This window comes from Eptesicus fuscus, chromosome 9 (assembly GCF_027574615.1).
Source record: "Eptesicus fuscus isolate TK198812 chromosome 9, DD_ASM_mEF_20220401, whole genome shotgun sequence".
NCBI lineage: Eukaryota > Metazoa > Chordata > Mammalia > Chiroptera > Vespertilionidae > Eptesicus > Eptesicus fuscus.
The window spans coordinates 22,802,234-22,825,955 of NC_072481.1; the positions used below are offsets into that span (position 1 = coordinate 22,802,234).

Here is a 23,722-nt window from a genome sequence, read left to right on the forward strand (position 1 = left end):
CCTCCTTTGACATAGATGCCTAATTGCCCTGAAGTGATCATTGAGATAATATAAACTGAAGTTCTGAATTCGGACCAGGAGAGTTACATGAGTTTTACATAGATCAGGGGTGGGGAACATCCAGCCTGTGAGCCGTAAAAGGCCTGAGACATCTTTTGGTCTGACCCTGCCAAGGCATTAAGGGTGAGTTAAGTTTTTGACCAAGTATAGCAGCCTAATTTTTAAGTTGATAATTTTGTAAGGCCTGTGAATGATGTTATAAATATCCAAATGGCCCTTGGCTGAAAAAGGTTCCCCACCCCTGATATATGATCCTTACTGCATTGTTACTTTGTGGGGCTGTAACAATTAAGAAAGCAAGATTAAAGTTATTGTGCCAAGTGCCCTTGCCAATGTGACTCCGTTGCTTGAGTGTCATCCATGCACCAAAACATCACTCGTTCGATTCCCAATCAGAGCACATACCCAGGTTGGGAGTTCAGTGTTTCTCTCTCTTTCACACTCTCCCTCTGCCTTCCTCTCTAAATCAATAAAAATATATTTTTAAAAAATATTGTGCCAAGTATTTGAGATGATTTTCCCACTAGAAGAGCCAAATACAGAGTCTATTAAGCCATGCTCCCCAGTTTGTTTATTTATTTATTTACTAGAGGCCTGGTGCATGAAATTCATGCACTCGGGGGAGGAGGGGTCCCTCAGCCAGGCCTGTGCCCTCTTGCAGTCTGGGAGCCCTTGGGGGATGTCATGTGGAGCGGGCCTAAGCCATCAGTTGGACATCCTTAGCACTGCTGCGGAGGTGGGAGAGGCTCCCGCCACCGCCGCTGTGTTCGCCAGCTGTGAGCCCAGTTTTTGGCTGAGCGGTGCTCCCCCTGTGGGAGCGCACTGACCACCAGGGGGCAGCTCCTGTGTTGAGCGTCTGCCCCCTGGTGGTCAGTGTGTATCATAGTGACTGGTCGTTCTGCCATTTGGTCGATTTGCATATTAGCCTTTTATTATATAGGAAGATTTTATTGATTTCAGAGTGGAAGGGAGAGAGATAGAAACATAAATGATGAGAGAGAACCATTGATCGGCTGCCTCCTGCACGTCCCCCACTGGAGAAAGAGCCTGCAACCTGGCACGTACCCTGACTGGGAATGGAACCATGACCTGGTTCATAGTTCGATGCTCAACCACTGAGCCACACTGGCTGTGCCATTCTCCCCAGTTTATACCAAATATCCTAGGTTAGTTTCAATTTCATGTATTGGGTCTTGTTGCCTCCAAATCTACATATATTTGTCCTGGTTTGGGGATCTGAAAATGTGGGCCCAATAATTATGCTACACTCTTTTTACAAAAACATTCTCCTAAGCAAACAAAATTCCTATCTACAAGAAGCCACCACCAGATTGTGTCTGTAGGTGTTAACTGACCTTTGAGGAGTCTATGTAAATTCTGATTCTGCAGCTTCTTCTTGTTTTAAGTTCTTTTAAAATTTTAATTAAATTATTTTCTCATTTTAGCTTTAAGAAAACATGGAAAATTCCAGCATAATCACAGATGTGTTTAATACTAAAATGACTTTGGTGAAAATATTCAAGTAAAGATTGACCTTTGTTTTTAAGTGACTGTTCAAGGTAGAAAATGTTAGTAGATTTTTGTTTGTTTGCTTGTTTCAGAAAAAGGAACTTGAAATTTCTAAAAAGACGTTGTCTCTTGTAGTTTTCCTTTACAGCTAGAAAATGGTCAAGCCATGGAATGTACTGTAGCTCAATATTTTAAGCAAAAGTATAGTCTGCAGCTGAAATATCCCCATCTTCCCTGTCTCCAAGTGGGACAAGAACAAAAGCATACATACTTGCCACTTGAGGTAAGCTAAATTTTCTGTTGCCAATCTGCCAATTTCTTGAATGAGTTAAAAAATAAATAAAAGTCACATTGCGTCTCAAAAGAACTGTTGGCCCGGAAAGAAACTCACTACAGGCTGATTCATTTGCCTGTCAGCATAACCATTATTGCTTGTCTCATTTTCGGTTCTTATAAGTGTATTTCTAGTAGCACATGATCTCACTCATCTAGGGGAAATGATGAACAACATAGACTGATGAACAAGAATAGACCCAGAGACAAGGAGGCATGGATCAGACTGTCAGACCTCAGAGGGAGGGTGGGGATAAAGGGGAGAGATCAACCAGAGGACTTGTGTGCATGCATATGAGCCTAACCAGTGGTCAAGGACAACAGGGGGGTGGGGGCATGCGTGGGGAGGGGTTTGGGATGGGAATGGGGGGATGAGGACAAATATGTGATACCTTAATCAATAAAGAAATTTAAACATAAATAAATAAATAAATAAATAAATAAAAATAAAAGTCATGTCTAAACAAGCAGTAGAATTTAGTATTAATTTCTGAGATATTTTGGGCTAACAGAATTTTCACTTTGGGGGAAAACAGAAGATGTAACATATAGTTGGGCAAAGGCTTAAGATACAGAAGCCCATTACACAAACGAAATTTCTCTTTGCCTCTTGGCAGGTCTGCAATATAGTGGCTGGACAGCGATGTATAAAGAAACTTACAGACAATCAGACTTCCACGATGATCAAAGCCACAGCAAGATCTGCTCCTGACCGACAGGAAGAAATCAGTAGACTGGTCAGTAAGGCACGGTCTTTAAGATAAGCTAGCTTTAACATGAAAAAGTAGAAAAACTCCTGATGGGACACAGTTACTCTTTGGTTTTTATATATGCAGGCTTTCCTGTTCTTTAGGTGAAGAGTAACAGCATGGTGGGTGGACCTGATCCATACCTTAAAGAATTTGGTATTGTTGTCCACAATGAAATGACAGAGCTCACAGGCAGGGTACTTCCAGCACCAATGCTACAGTATGGAGGCCGGGTAAGCTTTTTATTTTATTCAGCAAGCTTCTTCCAATAACCAGTCAAAAAGAGAATAATTGAGGACTTTTTCTACAAGCCACAGTGAATTTACCCATAGTTTTGCTTATGATTGCTCTTTGTCTTTTGGCTAATACCAAATAGAGTTCTGTTTGTCCCCTCATCAATATTCAAATGGCCTTAGATTGTAATGTCTTTTCTCTTTTCTTTTGTTTCTTTTTTTGTTTTGTTTTGTTTTTAAAGAATAAAACAGTAGCCACACCCAACCAGGGTGTCTGGGACATGCGAGGAAAGCAGTTTTATGCTGGCATTGAAATTAAAGTTTGGGCAGTTGCTTGTTTTGCGCCTCAGAAACAATGTAGGGAAGATTTACTAAAGTGAGTATCTTCATATTTTCAGCTTAGTAATATCCCTTCCAGATATGAAAACACCATCTTTCTGTGAATGTGCTGTGTGCACTGGCACTAAATCCCTGCCTCCTATAGTGGCACCATCTGGCTATAGGAAAAACACCTTGTATTATAGTAAATTGCCAATTCGGGAATTGCATTAAGAATCTGACTCAGCTTCCTTACATTTAGAACAGAAATTTGTGACTAACAAGGTTGAAGCAGTGCCGGTTGGCAAATTCTTGGGTTCTTAGTGAAGTTTCCTTTGGTATTAATTGTATCTTTTCAGCTAAGATAAAAATGAGTTCATTTTGAATCATTCTGATTTACTAGCAAGCATGTTTTACTGAAGGGTCACTGACTAAGATATCTGGCTCATGTCATACACATTCAGGTATCGATATAAAGGAAGTTAGAGAGAAGGGTGGAAAAATCAAGGCAGGAAAAGGGAACTGGGATGAAAGAAAGGAATCCTACAGAATAATGGCAAATATTGCACAAAAGAAATTATTCTGAAAACTTTACACATAGATTGAAGTAATTTCTTAAATCTAAAGTTTAAAATTTCATGAGTTTTTCTTTTCTGAAGTGATGATTTCTTTTGATATTGTATTGATTCAGCCTGTTACTAGTTTGAATGTACTCCTAAATGCACTGATTGTGTAACAGTGTGTATCTGTGATCTGAATGGCATACAAGCTTACAAAAGCCTACTCAACTATTCTCTTAGCAGGCTTACCAAAATACACATTACCTGAAATTTTGGCTTTGCTTTTCCTCAGTCCAAAATTACTGACTGGAATGTTTAAAAAAAAATAAAAAATCTTTGGGCAGGAATGTTATTCTAGTCCCTGGGGCCTAACTGAGGCATAATTACTTACAAATTCAAAATGATAATCTGATAGCTTAATAATACAGATTCTTCTGCATTGCAAAATGATAATCTGATAGCTTAACAATACAACTGCCAGTCTATTTTTTGCAACGAGCTAAAGATTTTTGTTGTTGTTTGTTTATGTCTCATTTTGGCTAAGAATTTGCAGAACTGAAACAAGTGTCATAGAGGGAAAAAGATGTTAAGAATGTACCCTGAAATGAAAACACTGTGCCACTGGTTCTGTTTTAACAGGAGTTTCACTGACCAGCTCCGTAAAATCTCTAAGGATGCAGGAATGCCCATCCAGGGTCAGCCATGTTTCTGCAAGTATGCACAAGGTGCAGACAGCGTGGAGCCCATGTTTAAACACCTGAAAATGACATATGTGGGCCTACAGCTAATAGTGGTGATCTTGCCTGGGAAGACGCCAGTATATGGTATGGACTCCTTTAATGCTGAATGAAGGATGATTTCAATAGTAGGTGTAACAGTCAGGATAAGCTAGGTTATGCTTCAGTTACAAACAACCCCGGACTCTCAGGGTCTCCAAGCAGCAAAGGTTTGCTTTTTGCTGCCTCTGTGTGATCATTGAGGGTAGACTGCAGCCATGGCTCCATATCATCATATCATTTTTACTCTGGAACCCAGGTTGGCAGAGCAGTCACCGTTTGTAATGTTGCTGGCTCCATGGCAGAGAGAAAAGAGAGCTCTAGAGGGTTCTTAACATCTGCAGCTTCTTGGCCACAACCAGCTGTACTGGCCCACCCAACCTGTGTGAGGCAAATGGGAATGGGGCCAGGAAATGCAGTGGGCTGGGGCATGCAGTGAAATTCTATCCTATCCCCAAAGCAGGAAGAACTGGAATGTTGGTTAAAAACACTTAGGAATATCAGAATGGGAAAGAGGAGGTGTTTAGTTTGTATTTGTTATAAGAAGAATGATATAAAGTCCTTTTGGCTATTATCTAAGTAAAGGATTTGGGAACTATAGACCAGCTGTTTGAACTTTATAAAATGTCTTCAAATTAGTTTCTTTGGTTACCTTCAGTTTTTCTCTAATGTTTAGGGGAAAAAGGGCGGGGCAGTTGGGATAGAGGAAAAAAAAATTCAAAGGGCTGGTATGTCTATAGTGAGAGGGAGGAGCTAGGGAGATTGATTCCTTTGCCAGGTTAGTCCTGTGGGAAAAGGAACCTCACAGGACTGAGTGAGTGGTGGCAGGCAGCATCATAGAATAAAGAAAGTAGGCTAGTTTAAAAGCCTTTGGGAGTGAAGAAAAGGGGTGGGGAATGGCCTATCCAAACTGAAAAGAAATATTGCCCTGGGGGTTTAGCAAATGAAAACACCACACATGAAAAGTATCTAGCACAGTGTACAGTATGTAGTAGGCACCTTCTAAATGTCAGGGTGTGGATTTTCCCCCTTTACTCTTAGTAATTGACAGAATATTTCAACATTTTTAAAAATCAATTAATTAACTTATTTTTGTAGCGGAGGTGAAACGTGTTGGAGATACCCTCCTGGGTATGGCCACGCAGTGTGTCCAGGTAAAGAATGTAGTGAAGACCTCACCCCAGACCCTTTCCAACCTTTGCCTGAAGATAAATGCAAAGCTGGGAGGAATTAACAACGTGCTTGTACCTCATCAAAGGTAAGATTCTGAACTCTACTTTTTCCCACTTTTTAAAATTAAGATCTAGCATTAAGTTTACAGCAAAGCATACAAATCTCAAATATGCATCTCGATTGCTTTTTCTTTTTATTTTTTTTTAATGAATCTTTATTGTTCAGATTACAATTGTTTCTCCTTTTTCCCCACATATCTCCCCACCCCCCAGTTCCTACCCCCCTTCCCTTACCACCCCCCCCCCCCCCCGCTGTCCTTATCCATAGGTGTATGATTTTTGTCCAGTCTCTTCCCATACTCCCCACACAGACACCCCTTTCCCCCTGAGAATTATCAATCCACTCCCATTCTATGCCTGATTCTATTAAGTTCACCAGTTTATTCTGTTCCTCAGGTTTTAATTCACTTGACTTTTAGATTCACTTGTTGATAGATATGTATTTGTTGTTCATAATTTTTATCTTTCTTCTTCTTTTTCCTCTTTTTAAAGAATACCTTTCAGCATTTCATATAATGCTGGTTTGGTGGTGATGAACTCCTTTAGCTTTTTCTTATCTGTGAAGCTCTTTATCTGCCCTTCAATTCTGAATGATAACTTTGCTGGGTAGAGTAGTCTTGGTTGTAGGTTCCTGCTATTCATCACTTTGAATATTTCTTGCCACTCCCGTCTGGCCTGCATGGTTTCTGTTGAGAAATTAGCTGATAATCGTATGGGAGCTCCCTTGTAGGTAACTAACTGTTTTTCTCTTGCTGCTTGTAAGATTCTCTCTTTGTCTTTTGCTCTTGGCATTTTAATTATGATGTGTCTTGGTGTGGTCCTCTTTGGATTCCTTTTGTTTGGGGTTCTGTGCGCTTCCTGGACTTGTAAGTCTATTTCTTTCATCAGGTGGGGGAAGTTTTCGTTCATTATTTCTTCAAATAGGTTTTCAGCATCTTGCTCTCTCTCTTCTTCTGGTACCCCCATAATTCTGATGTTGGTACGCTTGAAGTTGTCCCAGAGGCTTCTTACACTATCTTCAACTTTCTGAATTCTCTTCTCTTCATGCTTCTCTGGAGGAGTGTCCTTGGCCTCTTTGTATTCCAAATCTTTGAGTTGATTCTTGCAATCCTCTAGTCTGCTTTTGGGTCTCTGTATAATATTTTTTATCTCAGTCAGTGTATGTTTAATTTCTAGTTGGTCCTCATGGAATTTATCGGCCTTTTCCATGAAATTCTTGAAAAACCTTATAACCGTGGTTTTGAACTCTATGTCCAGTCGCTTGTTCTCCTCCATTTCTTTGGTTTGTGATCTGTTTCCTTGCCTTCTCATATTCTCTGCTTCCCTAAGTTGGTAGGGTAGTTTTGTGTACTAGGTGTCCTATTGGTTCAACGGGTCAGCCTCCCAGTTACTTGAGGTGGACACTCTTGGTGTACCCTTGTGTACTGTGTGTCCCCCAGCAGGAGCTACAACAAGGGCTAGTTTTCTCCTCCTTTGCTTGGGCGGTTTTGGAGCAGTCTGACTGGAGCTGCAGTTGGTTAAGCTGCTCCAGAACAGGCCATTTATATGCAAAAGCCGCTGTGTGGAGCTGGGGCGGGTTTGTAGAATGTGCGGGGCGGGGCCTCAGGGCGGGGCCTCAGGGCTGGGTGGGGTCTCAGGACGTCACTAGGCTGGGGCGTGGCCAACAGCGATGGCTGCCGTCAGCCGTCTCTGCCTTTCCACGTTTCCAAGTCCCTGCGTCCCGCGCTCCAGCGCAGTAAACAATGATTGCTGGGCGCACCACTGCAAAAAAGTCACTCTCACTTTCCGACCCGATGGCCGAGAGTCCAGCTTCTCCCCGTAGGTGCCTGGGTCCCCCGAGTGTCCCCAGAAACTGGATTTCAGAGTGATCGGGAGCCTGTCTCCCTGCGGGTTGAAGAAAAGCCGCGCACCCAGCCGCCGGCCAACGGCCCGATTCGCGTGCCTCCGTACCTCAGCTTTTCAGCGATTGTGCTTCTTTCTCTTCTTAGTTGTAAATCTTCCACTCAGCCAGCTTTTCCGTGGTTCTGGGTGGTAGACGTTTTTGTCTTTTAGTTGTATTTTTGAAATTGTTGTGTGAGGCAGCAGATTAGTTGTTTAACTATGCCGCCATCTTGGTTCCTCTCTGCTTTTTCTTTTTATAATTATTTTTTAAACTTATTTATTTATGTATGTATTTATTTATTTATTTTAGAGAGAGAAGAAGGGGAAAAAGAGAAAGAGGAGACATTGATTTGTTGTTCCACTTATTTATGCACTCATTGGTTAATTCTTTTCTTTCTTTTTTTGTTTTGTTAATCCTCACCTGAGAATATTTTTCCCATTGATTATTAGAGAGAAGTGGAAGGTGTGAGGGAGGGAGGGGAAGAGAGGAGAGAAAGAGAAGCATCGATGTGAGAAAGACACATTGATTGGTTGCCTTCTGCAGGGATTGAACCTGCAACCCAGGTATGTGCCCTTGCCAGAGAATACAACCTGTGAGCCTTCCATCCGCAGGCCAGTACTCTACCACTGAGCCATGCCAGCCAGAGCATGGGTCCTCTTTTAATTCTTTCCTTCCTACTGTGACAGAAGAACCATGTTGATTTCTGCAGTCAATTCAGATTCACTGTACTGGGTGGCACTGGTACTCAGTGGGCCTTAGAGTTCTCTTCCAATGGGCGTAAGTCTTTATTCTCTCTTATTAGAATACTAGAGGCCCGGTGCATGAAATTCGTGCACTCAGGGGGCAGGTGTCCCGGCCTGCGCCCTCTTGGGGAGCAGGCCTAAGCCATCAGTCGGACATCCTTAGTGCTGCCTTGGAGGCAGGAGAGGCTCCGTTCACCGCCGCTGCACTCACCAGCTGTGAGCCCAGCTCAGGGCTTCTGGTTGAGCAGCGCTCCCCCGTGGGAGCACACTGACCACCAGGGGGCAGTTCCTGCATTGAGCATCTGCCCCCTGGTGGTCAGTGCGCATCATAGTGACCTGTTGTTCCGCTGTTCGGTCGATTTGCATATTACCCTTTATTATATAGGATATCTATGATTGTATTGGTGAGCTTGCTAAACCCAAACATTTTCACCTATATATCTGAGTGGCAATGTGTCTTTAAATCTGAGCAGGCCCTCGGTGTTCCAGCAGCCTGTCATCTTCCTGGGAGCAGATGTCACCCACCCCCCTGCAGGGGATGGAAAGAAGCCTTCCATTGCTGCTGTCGTTGGCAGTATGGATGGCCACCCCAGCCGGTACTGTGCCACTGTTCGGGTGCAGACCTCCCGCCAGGAGGTCTCCCAGGAGCTCCTCTATAGTCAGGAGGTGATCCAGGATCTCACTAACATGGTTCGAGAGCTGCTGATCCAGTTCTACAAGTCCACACGCTTCAAACCTACACGGATCATCTATTACCGTGGAGGGGTATCCGAGGGACAAATGAAGCAGGTACTCTCATTATCCCATACTTGTCCTTTGGGGCTTGTAGGTGTAGGACCGGGCCCCCTTTCATCTGCCACTCTGAGTAAATCAGATCTGAGAGATACTGGGTGAGTTCTCAATTCAGTGTCATTCCGTTTGTAACTCCCAGGTAGCTTGGCCAGAACTAATAGCAATTCGAAAGGCATGTATTAGCTTGGAAGAAGATTACCGGCCAGGAATAACCTACATTGTGGTACAGAAAAGACATCACACACGACTCTTCTGTGCGGATAAAGCAGAAAGGGTAAGAAAACACAGGATAAACTTTATTATCTGATACAAGTAAATGTGTTTTTTGAGTGGACATCCAGACCATTTTTTTCTAAAAGGAGAAGTGCCTAATAATAACTTAATAAATGTACTAATTACAGCTCATCTTAGCTGATCAATTCTGAATGTTACAGGTTTCAAGACTGAATATATTTCTTGTTTGTAGAGTTTTTAGAGGGGAGGTCAAAAACATGCAGGGTCCACTAGGGTGATAAAGGCAAACCTTCAAAGGGCAGGTTGATCCATCTGGACTTGATTGCCATTTGCTACCTATTGCTGCCAGTGCCTGAGGCGTGGTTCCAGGGTACAAAGAAGAATTTCTCTTCTAAATGACTTTATATCATTGTAGGGGATTCTTAGGGTAAAAACTTTGAACATTTATGATGTCACACTTACTAACCATGGGCAGGTTACTTATCTTCTCTAAGCCATAATGTTCTCAACTGTAAAATCTATTAAGAACAATGCCTGGCCCAGCCTGCATGGCTCAGTGATTGAACATCGACCTATGAACCAGGAGGTCACGGTTCGATTCCCGGTCAGGGCATATGCCCAAATTGTGGGTTCGATCCCCAGTGTGGGACGTTCAGGAGGCAGCTGATCTCTCATCATTAATGTTTCTATCTCTCTCTCCCTCTCCCTTCCTCTCTAAAATCAATAAAAATGTATTTAAGAAGAAGAACAATACCTATATCACAGGGTTGTTGTAATGATTAAATTAATAAATGATGTTGATTTGTGGTACAGTTCCCAGCACTTGATAAAAGGTATTTTGTGTAATGTATCTATTTATGATCTTATCTTTATGTGTAAGCCAGGTAAGCACATGATATTGGAGACTTTGCTTCTGCAATATTTTTATGACACTACTTCATCTTTTCCAGGTCCTCCCTGATCCAACCCCAGGGAGACCAGTTCTCTCTGCTGCCTAATTATGTAATCTTGTGGGTCACTCGCACTATTTTCTAGTATGGCCTTAGTTTTTGCCTTTAATCCAAGGCTGTTTGTACTTTCTAAATCATTAGAGAACTAAGGTTTTCTCCTTGGGGCTCCATTGCCCAAACCCTGACTCGGTAGTACTTCTTAGATTCTGCTAAATACAGATTCCCTGAATGCTTGCCCAAGCTCTGGGCACATCCTGCCAACTCCTCCTTAACTGCATTATCACCTTTTCATTCCTCTGTCAACTTGCTATCCATGTAACTTTTGGACTTGGATTATCTTTCTGAAACCCCAAGCTATGTGACAGGTTTGCTCTTTGCTATCCAGTGTCACTCATAACCTTTCAAGATTGACAATCCCAGTCCTAGGTCTACTTGGCACCCCTGACTTATCAACATCTTCACTCCTCTGAACATGCCTCTAGCTAATCTACAGCTCTAAACCAGTCCACTTGCCCATTTTCTTTGCTTCTACTCTTAGGCTGATGGAGATTGCTGAAGAAAAGAGTCAGTTGTTTAATAATGATGTGTATTATGCAAATTCATAGTAGCACATCTCAGCCAGGCCTTTGAGGCTGCAATTTTTTCAATTATTTTATTCCCCATTGTATCTGTTCCAAACTTTTGGACTCTTCTCAGCTCTCCTGCCCTTTATTGCCAACAATTTATATTGCCCACGATAGAACAATCTTGTATTTCCCTCAGAAAATAAAAATCTAGAAGGCATGCATTTTCTTGGCATTCCTTCCTCTACTTTCAAATTTAGTTAAATTTTCTATTATGGATTATAATCCTTCCTCACATCTTATTTTATCTCCTTCCTCACATTTTAGAGGTAATCTCTCCACCTAAGCTTTTTTTATTCTGCTTATGCTTTTGTTCCTAATTCTTCTGCTCTCTCCAGCCTCACTTTATTAATCACCCTTTATTTTTCAAAAGTTTAATCTTTCCCATTAATTTACTTCCTTCTCCTCACCCTCTAAACGTTCTCAACTTTTCCTTAGTCACCCAAAGAAACTTCTCTCTGCTTCTCCCTCAGTCTACCTGCCACCTTATCTTTCCTTCGTTTCATGACCAACTTTTCGGAGAAAATGATTTGACTTTCTATCTGTACCTCCTCACGTCATACTTCAGTTCCCTGTAGCTTGGCTTCAACTTCAGTGACTCCACTGAGGTTGCTCTCTTCATGACTTGCTCATTTTAAATTCAGTGATATCCTGTCAGGTTCCCACCCTGACCTCTTTGCAGCATTGACAATGCTTGCCTTCTTTGGTCAGATTCACTACCCATCTCTCATCAGGCTTTCTTTGACTCTTCTACCTCCTCTGTCCATCAAATGCTGATGTTTCCTGGCATTTCACACTTCTCCTTCTCAATTTCAACTCTCTTTAGTCTCACTCACTTCTCTGGATTCACTTATTTGCTTATCGTTTCCTGAATCTGTGTTTCCAGCCCCAAACTTTTCTATGGAGCTCCCATCTGGCACTTCCAGTTATCTACCAGACAGATTTACTTAGATGCCCTATAGGCATAGTGTCATGCAAAAAACTCCAAAGTCATGGTGGCTTACAAAGATTTATTTCTTGCTCATGTTACACATTCACTGTGATTCTGTGGCAAGCAGCTGTGACCCCATTGTCCTCCCTTCAGAACCTAGGCTGACAGAGAAACATCTGTCTGGAACATTGCCAGTCATTGTAGCGGGGGGGGGGGGGGGGGGTAGGGGCGGCATGCGCGGGGAGATACACGACAAGCCATATGCTGTCTCTTAAAGAGTCTGCCCAGAAGTAACACATTTCAGGCCACATTTTATTCTGCCAAAGCCAGTTACATGGCCACTCCTGAGTTAATTGGGTGGGGAAGTATAATCCTTCCCTAGGGAGGGGCACAGGAAGATTTGGCACCAGTGATACAATCTGCCACAGGCATTTCTAGCAAAACACGTCTAAACCTTTTACTTACTGTTTTATCCTCATCCAAAACTTGTGCCTCCCCCAATTTTTTTCTCTTGTGTTACTTGGCATAACTGTATATTAAGTCAGCCAAGCTAGAAATTTCAGAATTGTCTTTAAACTCTCCTCCTTTCCTGTCCCCCTATATCCAGTTAGTCAAATAGTCCTCTGTTCTGCCCTGAAATCTCTCATCCCAGTTCTTTCTCTTGTGTGTTCCTTCTACTCTAGGCAGACTTCTTCTGTATTGCAGGAGACTCCTAGTGGTTTCCCTGTCTCCATTCCTCCACAAATGTATCCTCCAGCTGCTCTCAGGGCTAGGTTTTAGGATACAGATCTTATCCTGCCACTTCCATGGCTCAAAACTCTTCCAACCTACTGCTTCAAATGTTCTCCTGTGCTGTTCAGTTAGCCAAAACATAACATTTTAGTCTCATCTTTCATCATACCCTTATATACCTTCCATTTCTTGTATAAATTGTACATTTTTATCCCTGACATGACCACATCCATTCAACAGTCTCCCCCCCCCCCCCCCGCCCTTTTTTTTTTCTATTAAAAAACTAGTGATCCAGTGCACGGATTCATGCACATTGAACGGAAATTAATTAGAAGGTGGCCAGCGGGGCAGGACTGGGTGAGATGGGCCAGACACACCCTGGAGCCAACCTCCTGCAGTCCCTCCCCTGCATCTGCAGAGTGAGCAGGGTCCCTTCGGCAGGTGGGGTCCCTCGGCCTGGTCTGTGGGGATTGGGCCAAAACGGCTCTCCATCACCCCCCAAGGGGTCCCAGAGTGTGAGAGGGCACTCTGCAAAGTTGCTGTTGTACAGGGTGTGGAATGCAAATGCAAGTGTGCCGTAAACCAGATTTGGGGCCAACAGTGCCCCAGCAACAACATAACCCACAGCCGAAGGTAGAATCGCATGGCCTTGCGAGGAATTCGGCTCCCTCCCCTCTGGTTTTGGGGTGAGTTACCCAAGAACAGCTGCTGCCAAGTCACTGCAGCTTGGCAGCTCCTGTGCTGAGCATCTGCCCCCTGGTGGTGAGTGCACATCATAGCGACCGGTCAGATGGTCGGACACTTAGCATATTAGTGTTTTATATATATATATAGATTAAGGTCTGATATAGAAACAGTAAATTTTTCCCTTTTTAATATACTGTTCTGCAAGTTTTGACAAATGCATGTAGTTGTATAACCATCACCTCAGTAAAGATATAGAACAGTCACACACACAAAAGTCTCTCATGTCCTTTCATAGTCAACCCTTTCCCTTGCCTACAGTTCCTGGCAACCACTGTTATGTCCCTATAGTTTTGTTTTTTTCCAGAATGTCATATAAGTGGATTCCCATAGCTTTTGAGTTGGGCTTCTTTTACATAGCCTAATGCACTTGAGATTCATCCAAGTTTTCGTGAGTATCAATAGTTGGTTTCTTTCTATTGCTGAGTAGTACTTCAGGATATGGATGAGCCACGGTTTGTTTATCCATTTCTGTATTGAGGGGATATTTGGGAAGTTTCCTGTTTTCATCCCAGGCCCCCTGTCAACTGCTGCTTATCCTGTAAGGCATGACTCAGCTGTTTCCTCCCACCAGCTTTTCCCGGGGCCTTCCATAACGCCCTTTTCATATTGCTTTGCAGTTCATTGTATATAGTTTCCATGAAGGGCAGGAAACCATGTTCGTTAGTTCTCTCTGTGCCTCTGTCTTTCCTCCCAAACATTTGCTGCAGAGCCTTGCACATGGGTTCTCAAGCAGTAATTGTTGAATTGAACATGCCTGGATCCCCTTTTCCCCAGGGCATCACCTCTTTAGGCTCTCATCTCTGGAGTCCAAGAGATTTTTAAAAAAAATAGATTCTATGGTCCAATAAGTTTGGGAAATGCCATATACTCCATCTTCCTCTTTAAGATTATACCTTATTGCCCTGACCGGTTTGGCTCAGTGGATAGAGCATCGGCCTGCGGACTGAAGGGTCCCAGGTTCGATTCCGGTCAAGGGCATGTACATTGGTTGCGGGCACATCCCCAGTGGGGGGTGTGCAGGAGGCAGCTGATGGATGTTTCTCTCTCGTCGATGTTTCTAACTCTCTGTCCCTCTCCCTTCCTCTCTGTAAAAAGTCAATAAAATATATATATTAAAAAAAAAAAAGATTATACCTTATTAAATAAAGGTTCTGAGAAGTCCTGCAGTGGAAAAACCTTTTAAATTTTGTTTAACTCAGTATTTTGCAAATTTGTTTGACCATAACACACCCAAATGCATTCTGCAGAACTAATGTTCCTAAAGATTGTAGTTTGGTAAGCAGTGCTAGAACTGTCTTAACTAAGTTACATTTCCTCTTGTTCAGTTAGGATCTGAGTTCACATCTGAATTTGATGGAATGAGACTTTTCTATACTCATAGATGTACTTGTATGCATTGGTGTATGATCCTCAGCTGAAGGTAACCACAGGTAGAATGGAGCCAAATAAACTCCCATTAAATTTGTGCCTAGGTGGCAAATAAAATTCCTCACATGGAACCCTGCTGTACAGCAGAAGAGAATGAAAATTGTCCAAATAGCAAGATTTAATTTCTTTCCTTGGAAATGCATTTCTAAAGTTCTCCCTCTGCTTTTCTAGAAGTTTGATCCTAGAGTTTTGGCCATAGAAGAACTTAGGAATTTTTAAAGTGTAAGATATTATTACTGGATTTTATAGCTGATTAGATTGAGGCCCAACAATATGCTTTGTTCAAGGTATGGAGTTGCAACACTAGGCCTAGATCTGAAACTCTGGTTTCCTGATCCCATTTCAGTGGACTTCCTGATAAGGCATCTGCCAGTGTCTTCTTTTTTTGATCCCTTAAAAGTGTTAGTTTTATTGAACCAGTTCAAAGATTTCTTCATCTTGCCATAGCCAGTTTGGCTCAGTGGATAGAACATAGGCCTGTGGACTGAAGGTACTGGGTTCGATTCTAGTCAAGGGCATGTACCTCTGTGGCAGGCTCAATCCCCCGTCCTGGTTGGGGCGTGTGTGGGAGGCAACCAATCGATGTCTCTCTCTCACATTGATGTTTCTCTCTCTGTCTCTCCCTCTCCCTTTCACTCTCTCTAAAAATCAATGGAAAAATATTCTTGGGTGAGGATTAACAACAACAAATTGCTTCATCTTAACTTTCACTGCAAGTTGTGGATTTTTTAAAATTCCAAATAAGGAATAAAAGTGATTTTTCTCAGGACTCTTACCCATCTTTTTTTCTTTTCGTCCATGAACATACCAATGTGTCATCTTGTTAATAGAGGACAATCATTTAGCCCAAAGCCACTAGTAAAATAATTATTTGTCTGGATCCCCCTAGAAAAACCATGGAGTATATTTGGTTGAAAAAATACTTATGGATGAAATGGTTGGACTAAGGCAGTGGTCAGCAAACCGCGGCTTGCGAGCCACATGTGGCTCTTTGGCCCCTTGAGTGTGGCTCTTCCACAAAATACCACATGCGGGCGCGCACGTACAGTGCGATTGAAACTTCGTGGCCCATGTGCAGAAGTCAGTTTTCGGCCTGGGCAAGTCTATTTTGAAGAAGTGGCATTAGAACACTCAAGGGGCCAAAGAGCTGCATGTGGCTCGCGAGCCGCGGTTTACCGACCACTGGCCTAAGGGAAAGTTATAGAAAGTTCAACATTTTTTAAAAATATATTTTATTGATTTTTTATAGAGAGGAAGAGAGAGGGATAGAGAGCTAGAAACATCAATGAGAGAGAAACATCGACCAGCTGCCTCCTGCACACCCCCTACCGGGGATGTGCCCGCAACCAAGGTACATGCCCTTGACCGGAATCGAACCCGGGACCCTTCAGTCCGCAGACCGACGCTCCATCCACTGAGCCAAACCAGTTTCGGCTAGAAAGTTCAACATCTTGATTTAAACTGGTTTGCAAGAGTAACTTATAACTTGTTGCCAATTAACATAAAAGAAAAAAATCGCCTGAGCTCAGGTTGGCCTGTTGGTGACTAATTACACTTTTTTTTTTTTTTTAGGTGGGTAAAAGTGGCAATGTACCAGCGGGCACTACCGTGGATAGCACCATCACACATCCCTCCGAGTTTGACTTTTACCTCTGTAGTCATGCAGGAATTCAGGTAATTTGGAAGCTGATCCAGATCTTTCACTTGATAGGGAGATGTTTGCAAACTCAGCAACTAGCTTGAGTAGACTTGTTATTATACACTGTGTATAACTTTGTTAATGCTTGTATCCTAGAACTGTTATCTTTTGGTCTAGGTATCTGCTTGTAGGTGTGCTAGGCAGGAATACTTCTGAGTTTAAGGAGTAGATTTCAGTTCTTCTTTCAAGTAGTCAACCAATATCAGAAATTTATTCATCAGAAAACTCTCTCTCCAGGGAACCAGTCGTCCTTCACATTACCAGGTCTTGTGGGATGACAACTGCTTCACTGCAGATGAGCTCCAACTACTGACTTACCAGCTATGCCACACCTATGTGCGGTGCACACGCTCAGTCTCTATTCCAGCCCCTGCATATTATGCCCGGCTTGTAGCATTCAGAGCAAGGTATCATCTGGTGGATAAAGATCATGACAGGCAAGTTTCTTAGGCATAAGAAAATCTCTTTCTGTCTGTGTTAGCAGCATGTTTTAGAAAAATGAGCTGTGCCCTCTGGTTTGGTTCAATGGATAGAGCGTCGGCCCATGGACTGAAGGGTCCTGGAACCAATTCTGGTCAAGGGCACGTACCTCGCTTGCAGGCTCAATCCCCGGCCCTGGCTGCGGCACCTTCAGGAGGCAACCAATCAATGTATTTCTCTCACTTTGTCTCTCCCCTTCCCTTCCACTCTCTCCAAAAAAAATCAATGGAAAAATGTCCTTGGGTGAGGATTAACAAAAAGAAAAATTTTTAAATGAGCTGCTGTGAAAAATTTTTAGAGGAGTTAGTCTTCCTTTTAAGGTTTAAATAGCAAGCAGTGAATAAAATTGCATATGCCTTTGAGAGTTTATAATGTGACTTTGGTCCAAGAAGTGCTCAGGCTGTTTATACTTACTTGTATGGTGTGTCTAAAGTCTGCCCAAGGAAAAGAATCTAATTTGAAGTTCCCTGTGGTTTTCCTATAGAGCCAAATGCATTTCAGTTCTGCTCAGGTCCTGGGCAGCCTCAGATGGTGGCCAGCACAGTACCCTGGCTCCAATCAGAAGAGTCACAGGCCTGTGGATTCCACTTCATACAAGGGAAAGACTTAACAGTCCACTTTGCTTTCGTAGTTTACTGGAAGAATGCATTGGAGTGAACCTGGGGTTGTGTGTGGGAGGGGAGGTGTATCATATCATTCTTACCCCCAAATAGGGATCTCAAGAGAATCAGACATTTTGACCCATTACTGAGCTACTATTAAACAGCTAAACAAGCTCCCTGCAGTGATTTTCTTTTTCCAAATGACCATCTGTGAAGTGTAGCAGTTTCTGGGCTCTTCCCCAAGTCTGAATTCAGCTGCTAAATAGTACACATTCCACTGCAAATCTATTTCTGTAAGGGTTGAAAATACACTATTATGGAAAATGCCAAGCTATGACTTTGTACCTTCCATTCTGTGATATACATTCATTCATCCAACACGTTCATGTGTGCCCAGCACTGTGCGAAGTACTAAAAATGCTAAGATGAGGAAGACATGTTTCCTGGGATTTTATGTTTCATTATGGGAGATAATACAGGTAAACACAGAACTGACAATTCACCCAAAGCAGTATAGGCAAACGTGCAGTGGGACATCAGAGGAAAAGCTGTTTGAGAAGATCTCATAGCTGGATGGGTAGGATTTGGCTCTATAAAGAAGAGGAAAGGATTTTCCAGGCAGAGGGATCAATGGGCACAAAGGAGAGAAAGCAAGTGACATGTTTGGACAATAGCAAGTTTTCTTTGGCTGGAACATATGAAAGGGGACCAGCAGGCATGAAGCTGGAAAAGTACGTTAGAGCAAGATTGTCTTTGTTAAATGTAAAAAGCTATTCCTGGGATAACTAGACAGTACTTAACAGTTAATTGGTTGTGAGTGGGTGAGAGAAGTCAGAGAGGGGTGGTGATTTACAGTTGACCAAGCCATTTATAGCACATGGTACTATAAGAGGTTTGTTCAGACGTTCTTATTGTTATCCTAAAAGACCAAAGTTCAAAGGAGCTGCTACCTGTGCAAGGTCATATAGCTAGTGAGGGGGAAGACAAGAAGAAACTGGTGTCATGATCACATTTGCTGAATTACTATGTGCCAGGCACTACAGATTCGGTGGTGAGGAAGATAGACAAAGTTGCTGTTTTCTTGGAGTTTATGTCCCAGAGGGAAAAGAAATAATTATCCAATTACTAACTTAATTTTAATTGTGTTTCTTTCAAATGAAAGAAAGTAGAGGGTTCTGTGGAACTATGTTCTAGGTGGCTCTGAGCTAAACTTTGGAGTCAAGGTCAATGTCTTTTGGGAAAAGAACATTTGACTAAAGCCTAAAGGCAAGCAGGCATTGACCAGACATAATGGCCCCTAGAAGTCCTTATGGAGACACCATTAAGGATTTGGGTCTTTGCAGACATTACTTAATTGTTACAATAAATGAGTTGTATTGCATTTTTCAGTTAAGCGAACTGATGTGTAGAGAGACATTACAAACTATTTAAGGAACCACAGCTTGGGCCTAAGATCTTGAATCTAATACTGTGAACATGTGAAGTTTGAAACATGTTCACGGTATGAGATTTGAAACATGTGAAGTTTGACATGGTCCTTTGTTACACCTGTTTTTTTGTTTGTTTTGCTTTATTCTCTTTACAGTGCAGAAGGCAGTCATGTGTCAGGACAGAGCAACGGCCGAGATCCTCAAGCCTTGGCTAAAGCTGTGCAAATCCACCATGATACCCAGCACACAATGTATTTTGCCTGAGAGTCTCAGAAGAACTCAACCAATTTGGCACCCCATGCAGCCTCAAAATGTTTCACACGCCTACCAGCATACTAGAGAGAGCCAAGTTGACTTCAGTTTGTCTTCTACCAGCAGCTCAGAATAGTTGCACTGAATAAATACTTCGCAGCATTGTCTGATGCATCAACAAAATTGAGCCATTTTTTAAAAGTAATAGATACTCATAGATTGTCTTTTCTGATGCACTGGACTGAATTTTTACCTCAACATGCAAAGGCTGCTCAGCCTGAACTTTCTAAAGGACTTTACAAGAAGGGTTTCTATGGAATATTTTGTTAGCTGTGGTGTTCACTGCATCCCTCTAGTCTTGTAAGAGAAGATTGTTCCTTTTTTCTGTATTCATCGAGTGGGATGTATGCATCAGTGGGAGAGAAAATCCAGTCTACTTCAGTTTAGCATAACTGTTTAATTGTGTGGGTCCATAGTCTTTTTAATGGAGATTTCCGATTTCGCCACTGTAAATGCCTTTAACGAGCGGTGATTTCTTTTTTCAAGTTTGAAGAGTTTTATTAGTTTTACTACTTTATCTTACTGATCTATACAGACTTGTGCTGGTGCAAGTACAGGCTGCTGCCAGGCAATTGCACTATATTTGGCTCCAGTTTCAAATAGGCAGTTCTCTTATCTGGGTGACTTTTGTGAATGTGTAACACAAACAGATGTAGTACATGTCACAGTAACAGATAACACTGCCATAATAAAAAGTACCCATGTTTTCCCCCCCTTTCGAAAAAAAAATTAGGTTTTAGTATTTTTCAAACTTTGCAAAAGTGCCCATTTTATGCTGCTGTCTGGTTTGTCAGATCTAAATGATTTTTAAACTTTTCTCACAAAAAGTTAACTTTGGCAATAAACATTTTTTAAGGTCCTTCACTTCCCCCACCCGCACTGACAATGAGTTTTTCTAGATGAAATTTTGGTATGATTTTATCAGCTATTTCTTATAGGTCATAATCTGGCAATTCCTGAAATCAGTCAGAAAATACAGATATTTCCATGCCTTTTTAAAGAATTATTTTTTATCTCTTTTATATCATAGTTGGTGTCCTGTCACTTTGTTTTAAAATAAGCTAGAACCAGGATGCTTCCTTACTGAATAGGCTTTGCCAGTCTTTAAGGTACATTGAGTGATGCTGCAACTTGCAAAAATATACTAACATTTTAAATTTTTTTCCTGGGAATCAAGGTTACTTACACAGTTACTTGCAGTGCAAATTTTGTGCTGATCTTTCGACCTGAAATGTACTTGGTGAAGTTTCCTTCCTTTGAGTCAAGTAAAACTGCATACAAAGATTTTTCTTAATAGATTCTGGATTCCATTCACAGGGAGACAGGATTCTTTTCTTATTCAAAGGGAGTTGATCTAAAGCAAGCATCAGGTACAAAGTAGGGGAAAATGTATTTTGTATTTAGTGTAGATAATATTTTGTGAATGGACAACAGTTACATAGAGTCTTGGTAGTTCCAGCCAGTGTTGCCCAGCCCAGATTTCACTGACTTGTAATTCTCTATCCTGGAACCACCTCAGGAGTGAGAGCTAGAAAAGGGGATAAAAGGCCCAGAGCCACACTCCACATGGATGAGGAAGGTGCTGGGGGAAGAGGTAGATACAATGTGGTAAACTGAATTTGCCACTTCAGTCTGGAAACACTGGATCTGATAGTGAAGGGTGTTTGCTTGAACTCATTAGCCGGTCCAAATCTTTTAAACTAGCCTTCTCAAAACCCCAGCAATATAAAGCCCTGTTTTTCTTCAGTCTTTTAAACAAGCTTGTACATACTTTGAAGTTTACATTTCTATGTGCTGTCGATCAGCGGCACTGTTTGCTGGGACTGGTCTCTGAGACTTTTATAATGTATATTAAGTCCTGTAGCTCATTAAGATGAGTGCAGACATCTTAATTCTCTGCATATAGTGAGATGATAGCAAGCTCTGTAATTGAGGCACAACGTGACGAGATGGGAGATGTTAATTTCTTAAGATTTTTCTTTTTTGCAAATACCTCACTTGGATGCTACAAATCAGGACATGTTGGTGAGGGACTGGCTACTGCTTTTATTCACGCTTGATCAGGGAGAGCACAGAGTATACCCTTCAGCATGGCCAACCTGGACCCAAGAGGAGGAAAACCAAACTTTTTAGGAGGAGGACTCGCTGGAATCCAGGATGTGAAGAACTCTTGGTGGCTGGCTGGCTGGCCAGCAGGCACCACACCTGCACTTGAGTGCCTCAGGCATGCTTGTTAACGCACAGAAGCGTCACTTGTCACCATCTCCTGGCATGAATGGAGCAGGGAGCAAGGCAGAGTGCCTGGAAGCCCTGATTCACGTGCCTGCAGTTGGGTTATACGCTCAACCTTGAACCCTGCAGTTTGTACGACCTCAGTCAGTCCTAGCACACTGGGGCAAATGAGTGTGGTGGTGGAGGAAAAGCCGGGAGGCCTATTTTTATAGGAAACCAGTACCTTTAATGGTGCAAGGCTGTCATTTTGGATGAAAGGAAAGAAAGATGGAAGAACTGGGATTATTTGGGGGCGGGGGAGGGGGGACTTGCTGAGGGGTGAATCTTTAAGAAGCAATCACTGCAGAATCAGAGTTGCAGCAATACTATTGCAAGCAAGTCTGAATGCATAGTTTTAATTAGGCTTGACAATTTGAATTTGTAACCCTCTGGACTGACTGAATTGTTATGCATGTGTCAATCAATGGGAGGTGTGCATTCTCTAGAAGTAGGGTGCTTAGTTTTTTTTTTTCAAATGCAGCCTGTTTAGGCACTGTCATGTAGTGTGAAAGATTTAAATGTAACAGTGCTAAAGGGTAACAATTTGGGGACAAGGTGTGGGGGACATCAAGAGTGGGGAAGATCCAAATGCTGAACCAGTTATGTTCTGTTGTTGTTGTTGAACCCTGAGCGATTTATAAAGAGAACTAGCTGGCTTAATGCAGCTAGTTCTAGGCAGGCAGAACATACTCATCTTTACTGTAAATTCTATTTGCTGCTTCCAAAGGTGATGATTTACAAGCAGACATATACTACATGGTCTGTATTTTAGGATCTGGTGCCCAGCCTATATCAAAGCTTAGCTACCTGGCTCAGCTACCTACCCTTCCTGTGGGAACGGTAATTCACTGTTTAACAAGGTTCACCCTCCCCACCCTGCCCTAGCGACCTTTTGTGAAGGTGCTGTAAGATTTTCTTGCTCAATAGCAAGGTGGTAACTCTGCTTTCATTTTAAGAAAGTGGAGGCTGAGGGCATTGTATCAATATGGCTTCAACTCCAAGAATTTTTCCTGGTAAAATTAAAGGGAAGATCTTGTTATTGATCAACCATTTCCTTATCCCTTGCTATTGACATATACCTGCTCTTTCTATGTCTAGTGGCTGAAAATGTTTGCATTTGTTCATTTGACTAATGGTGTAATTTTTGTTTTTATACTGTTAATCCTGTAATGTTTTAAAATGTATTTTATTAAATTTGGACTGGATGTAAGTCTCTAGCAATACGAGGTACTTTCTAAACTATTAAGGGAGGGGTAATAGCCCCATGTGGAGATAAGATGATGGTTATTTAAAAAAAAAAATTTTTTTTTGGCTTGCAGGGATATTTTGTGTGTATGTGTCCAAAAAAGAATAAATTGGCATTCTTGTGCCAAACGTTGTTTTTCTTAATTGTCTAATAAATATGGAGTGTGCTGTTATGACAATACACATGGTTGCTTTTTGAAAACAATTTCCTCAATTTAAGAAATTTGAGAAAGAAGAACAGAGGGAGCCCTAACCAGTTTGGCTCAGTGGATAGAGCGTTGGCCTGCGGACTCAAGGGTCCCAGGTTCGATTCCGGTCAAGGGCATGTACCTTGGTTGCGGGCACATCCCCAGTAGCTGATGAATGTTTATCTCTCATCGATGTTTCTAACTATCCCTCTCCCTTCCTCTCTGTAAAAAAATCAATAAAATATATTTTTTTAAAAAAGAAGAAGTACAGAGGAAAAACTTAGTGTTTTTAACTTATGGGTCTCCTTCTGTTTAGAAATTATTATTTGGGAACTTTAGAAGAACTTCTCACAATATTTCACATATAAAAACTTTTACAAGATTCATCATGTTACTGGGTACAACTCTTGAAAAAAAAAAAAAGTATTTCTTTATTCAGAGAGGGAGAGGAAGAGAGAGATAGAAACATCAATGATGAGACAGAATTTTTGATTGGTTGCCTCCTGCACACCCCCTACTGGGGATGGAGCCTGCAACCCAGGCATGTGCCCTTGGCTGGAATCGAACCCGGGACCCCTCAGCCCGCAGGTTGACACTCTATCCACTGAACCAAACGGTCTAGGGCTGGGTACAACTCTTAATGGAAAGATCTATTTATGTGAT

The 23,722-nt window shown here is 42.1% G+C and overlaps 1 protein-coding gene across 3 annotated transcripts in view; it reads left to right on the forward strand.

Annotated features, from left to right (window-relative positions):
• Positions 1-23,052, forward strand: part of AGO4 (argonaute RISC component 4) — a 34,959-nt gene extending 11,907 nt beyond the window's left edge. For 2 of the 3 annotated variants that reach the window (XM_054720596.1, XM_054720597.1), the window contains 11 exons: positions 1,705-1,852; positions 2,520-2,639; positions 2,756-2,884; positions 3,127-3,260; positions 4,402-4,586; positions 5,637-5,796; positions 8,869-9,184; positions 9,327-9,461; positions 16,405-16,506; positions 16,769-16,968; positions 19,199-23,052. In XM_054720596.1, coding sequence (XP_054576571.1) covers positions 1,705-1,852; positions 2,520-2,639; positions 2,756-2,884; positions 3,127-3,260; positions 4,402-4,586; positions 5,637-5,796; positions 8,869-9,184; positions 9,327-9,461; positions 16,405-16,506; positions 16,769-16,968; positions 19,199-19,307 — 1,738 coding nt within the window. In that variant the 3' untranslated portion in view covers positions 19,308-23,052. Of the gene's footprint in view, positions 1-1,704; positions 1,853-2,519; positions 2,640-2,755; positions 2,885-3,126; positions 3,261-4,401; positions 4,587-5,636; positions 5,797-8,868; positions 9,185-9,326; positions 9,462-16,404; positions 16,507-16,768; positions 16,969-17,495; positions 17,695-19,198 lie in introns of all 3 variants that reach the window. The other variant, XM_054720598.1, reaches the window with a different exon arrangement.
• The last annotated feature ends 670 nt before the right edge of the window (positions 23,053-23,722 follow it).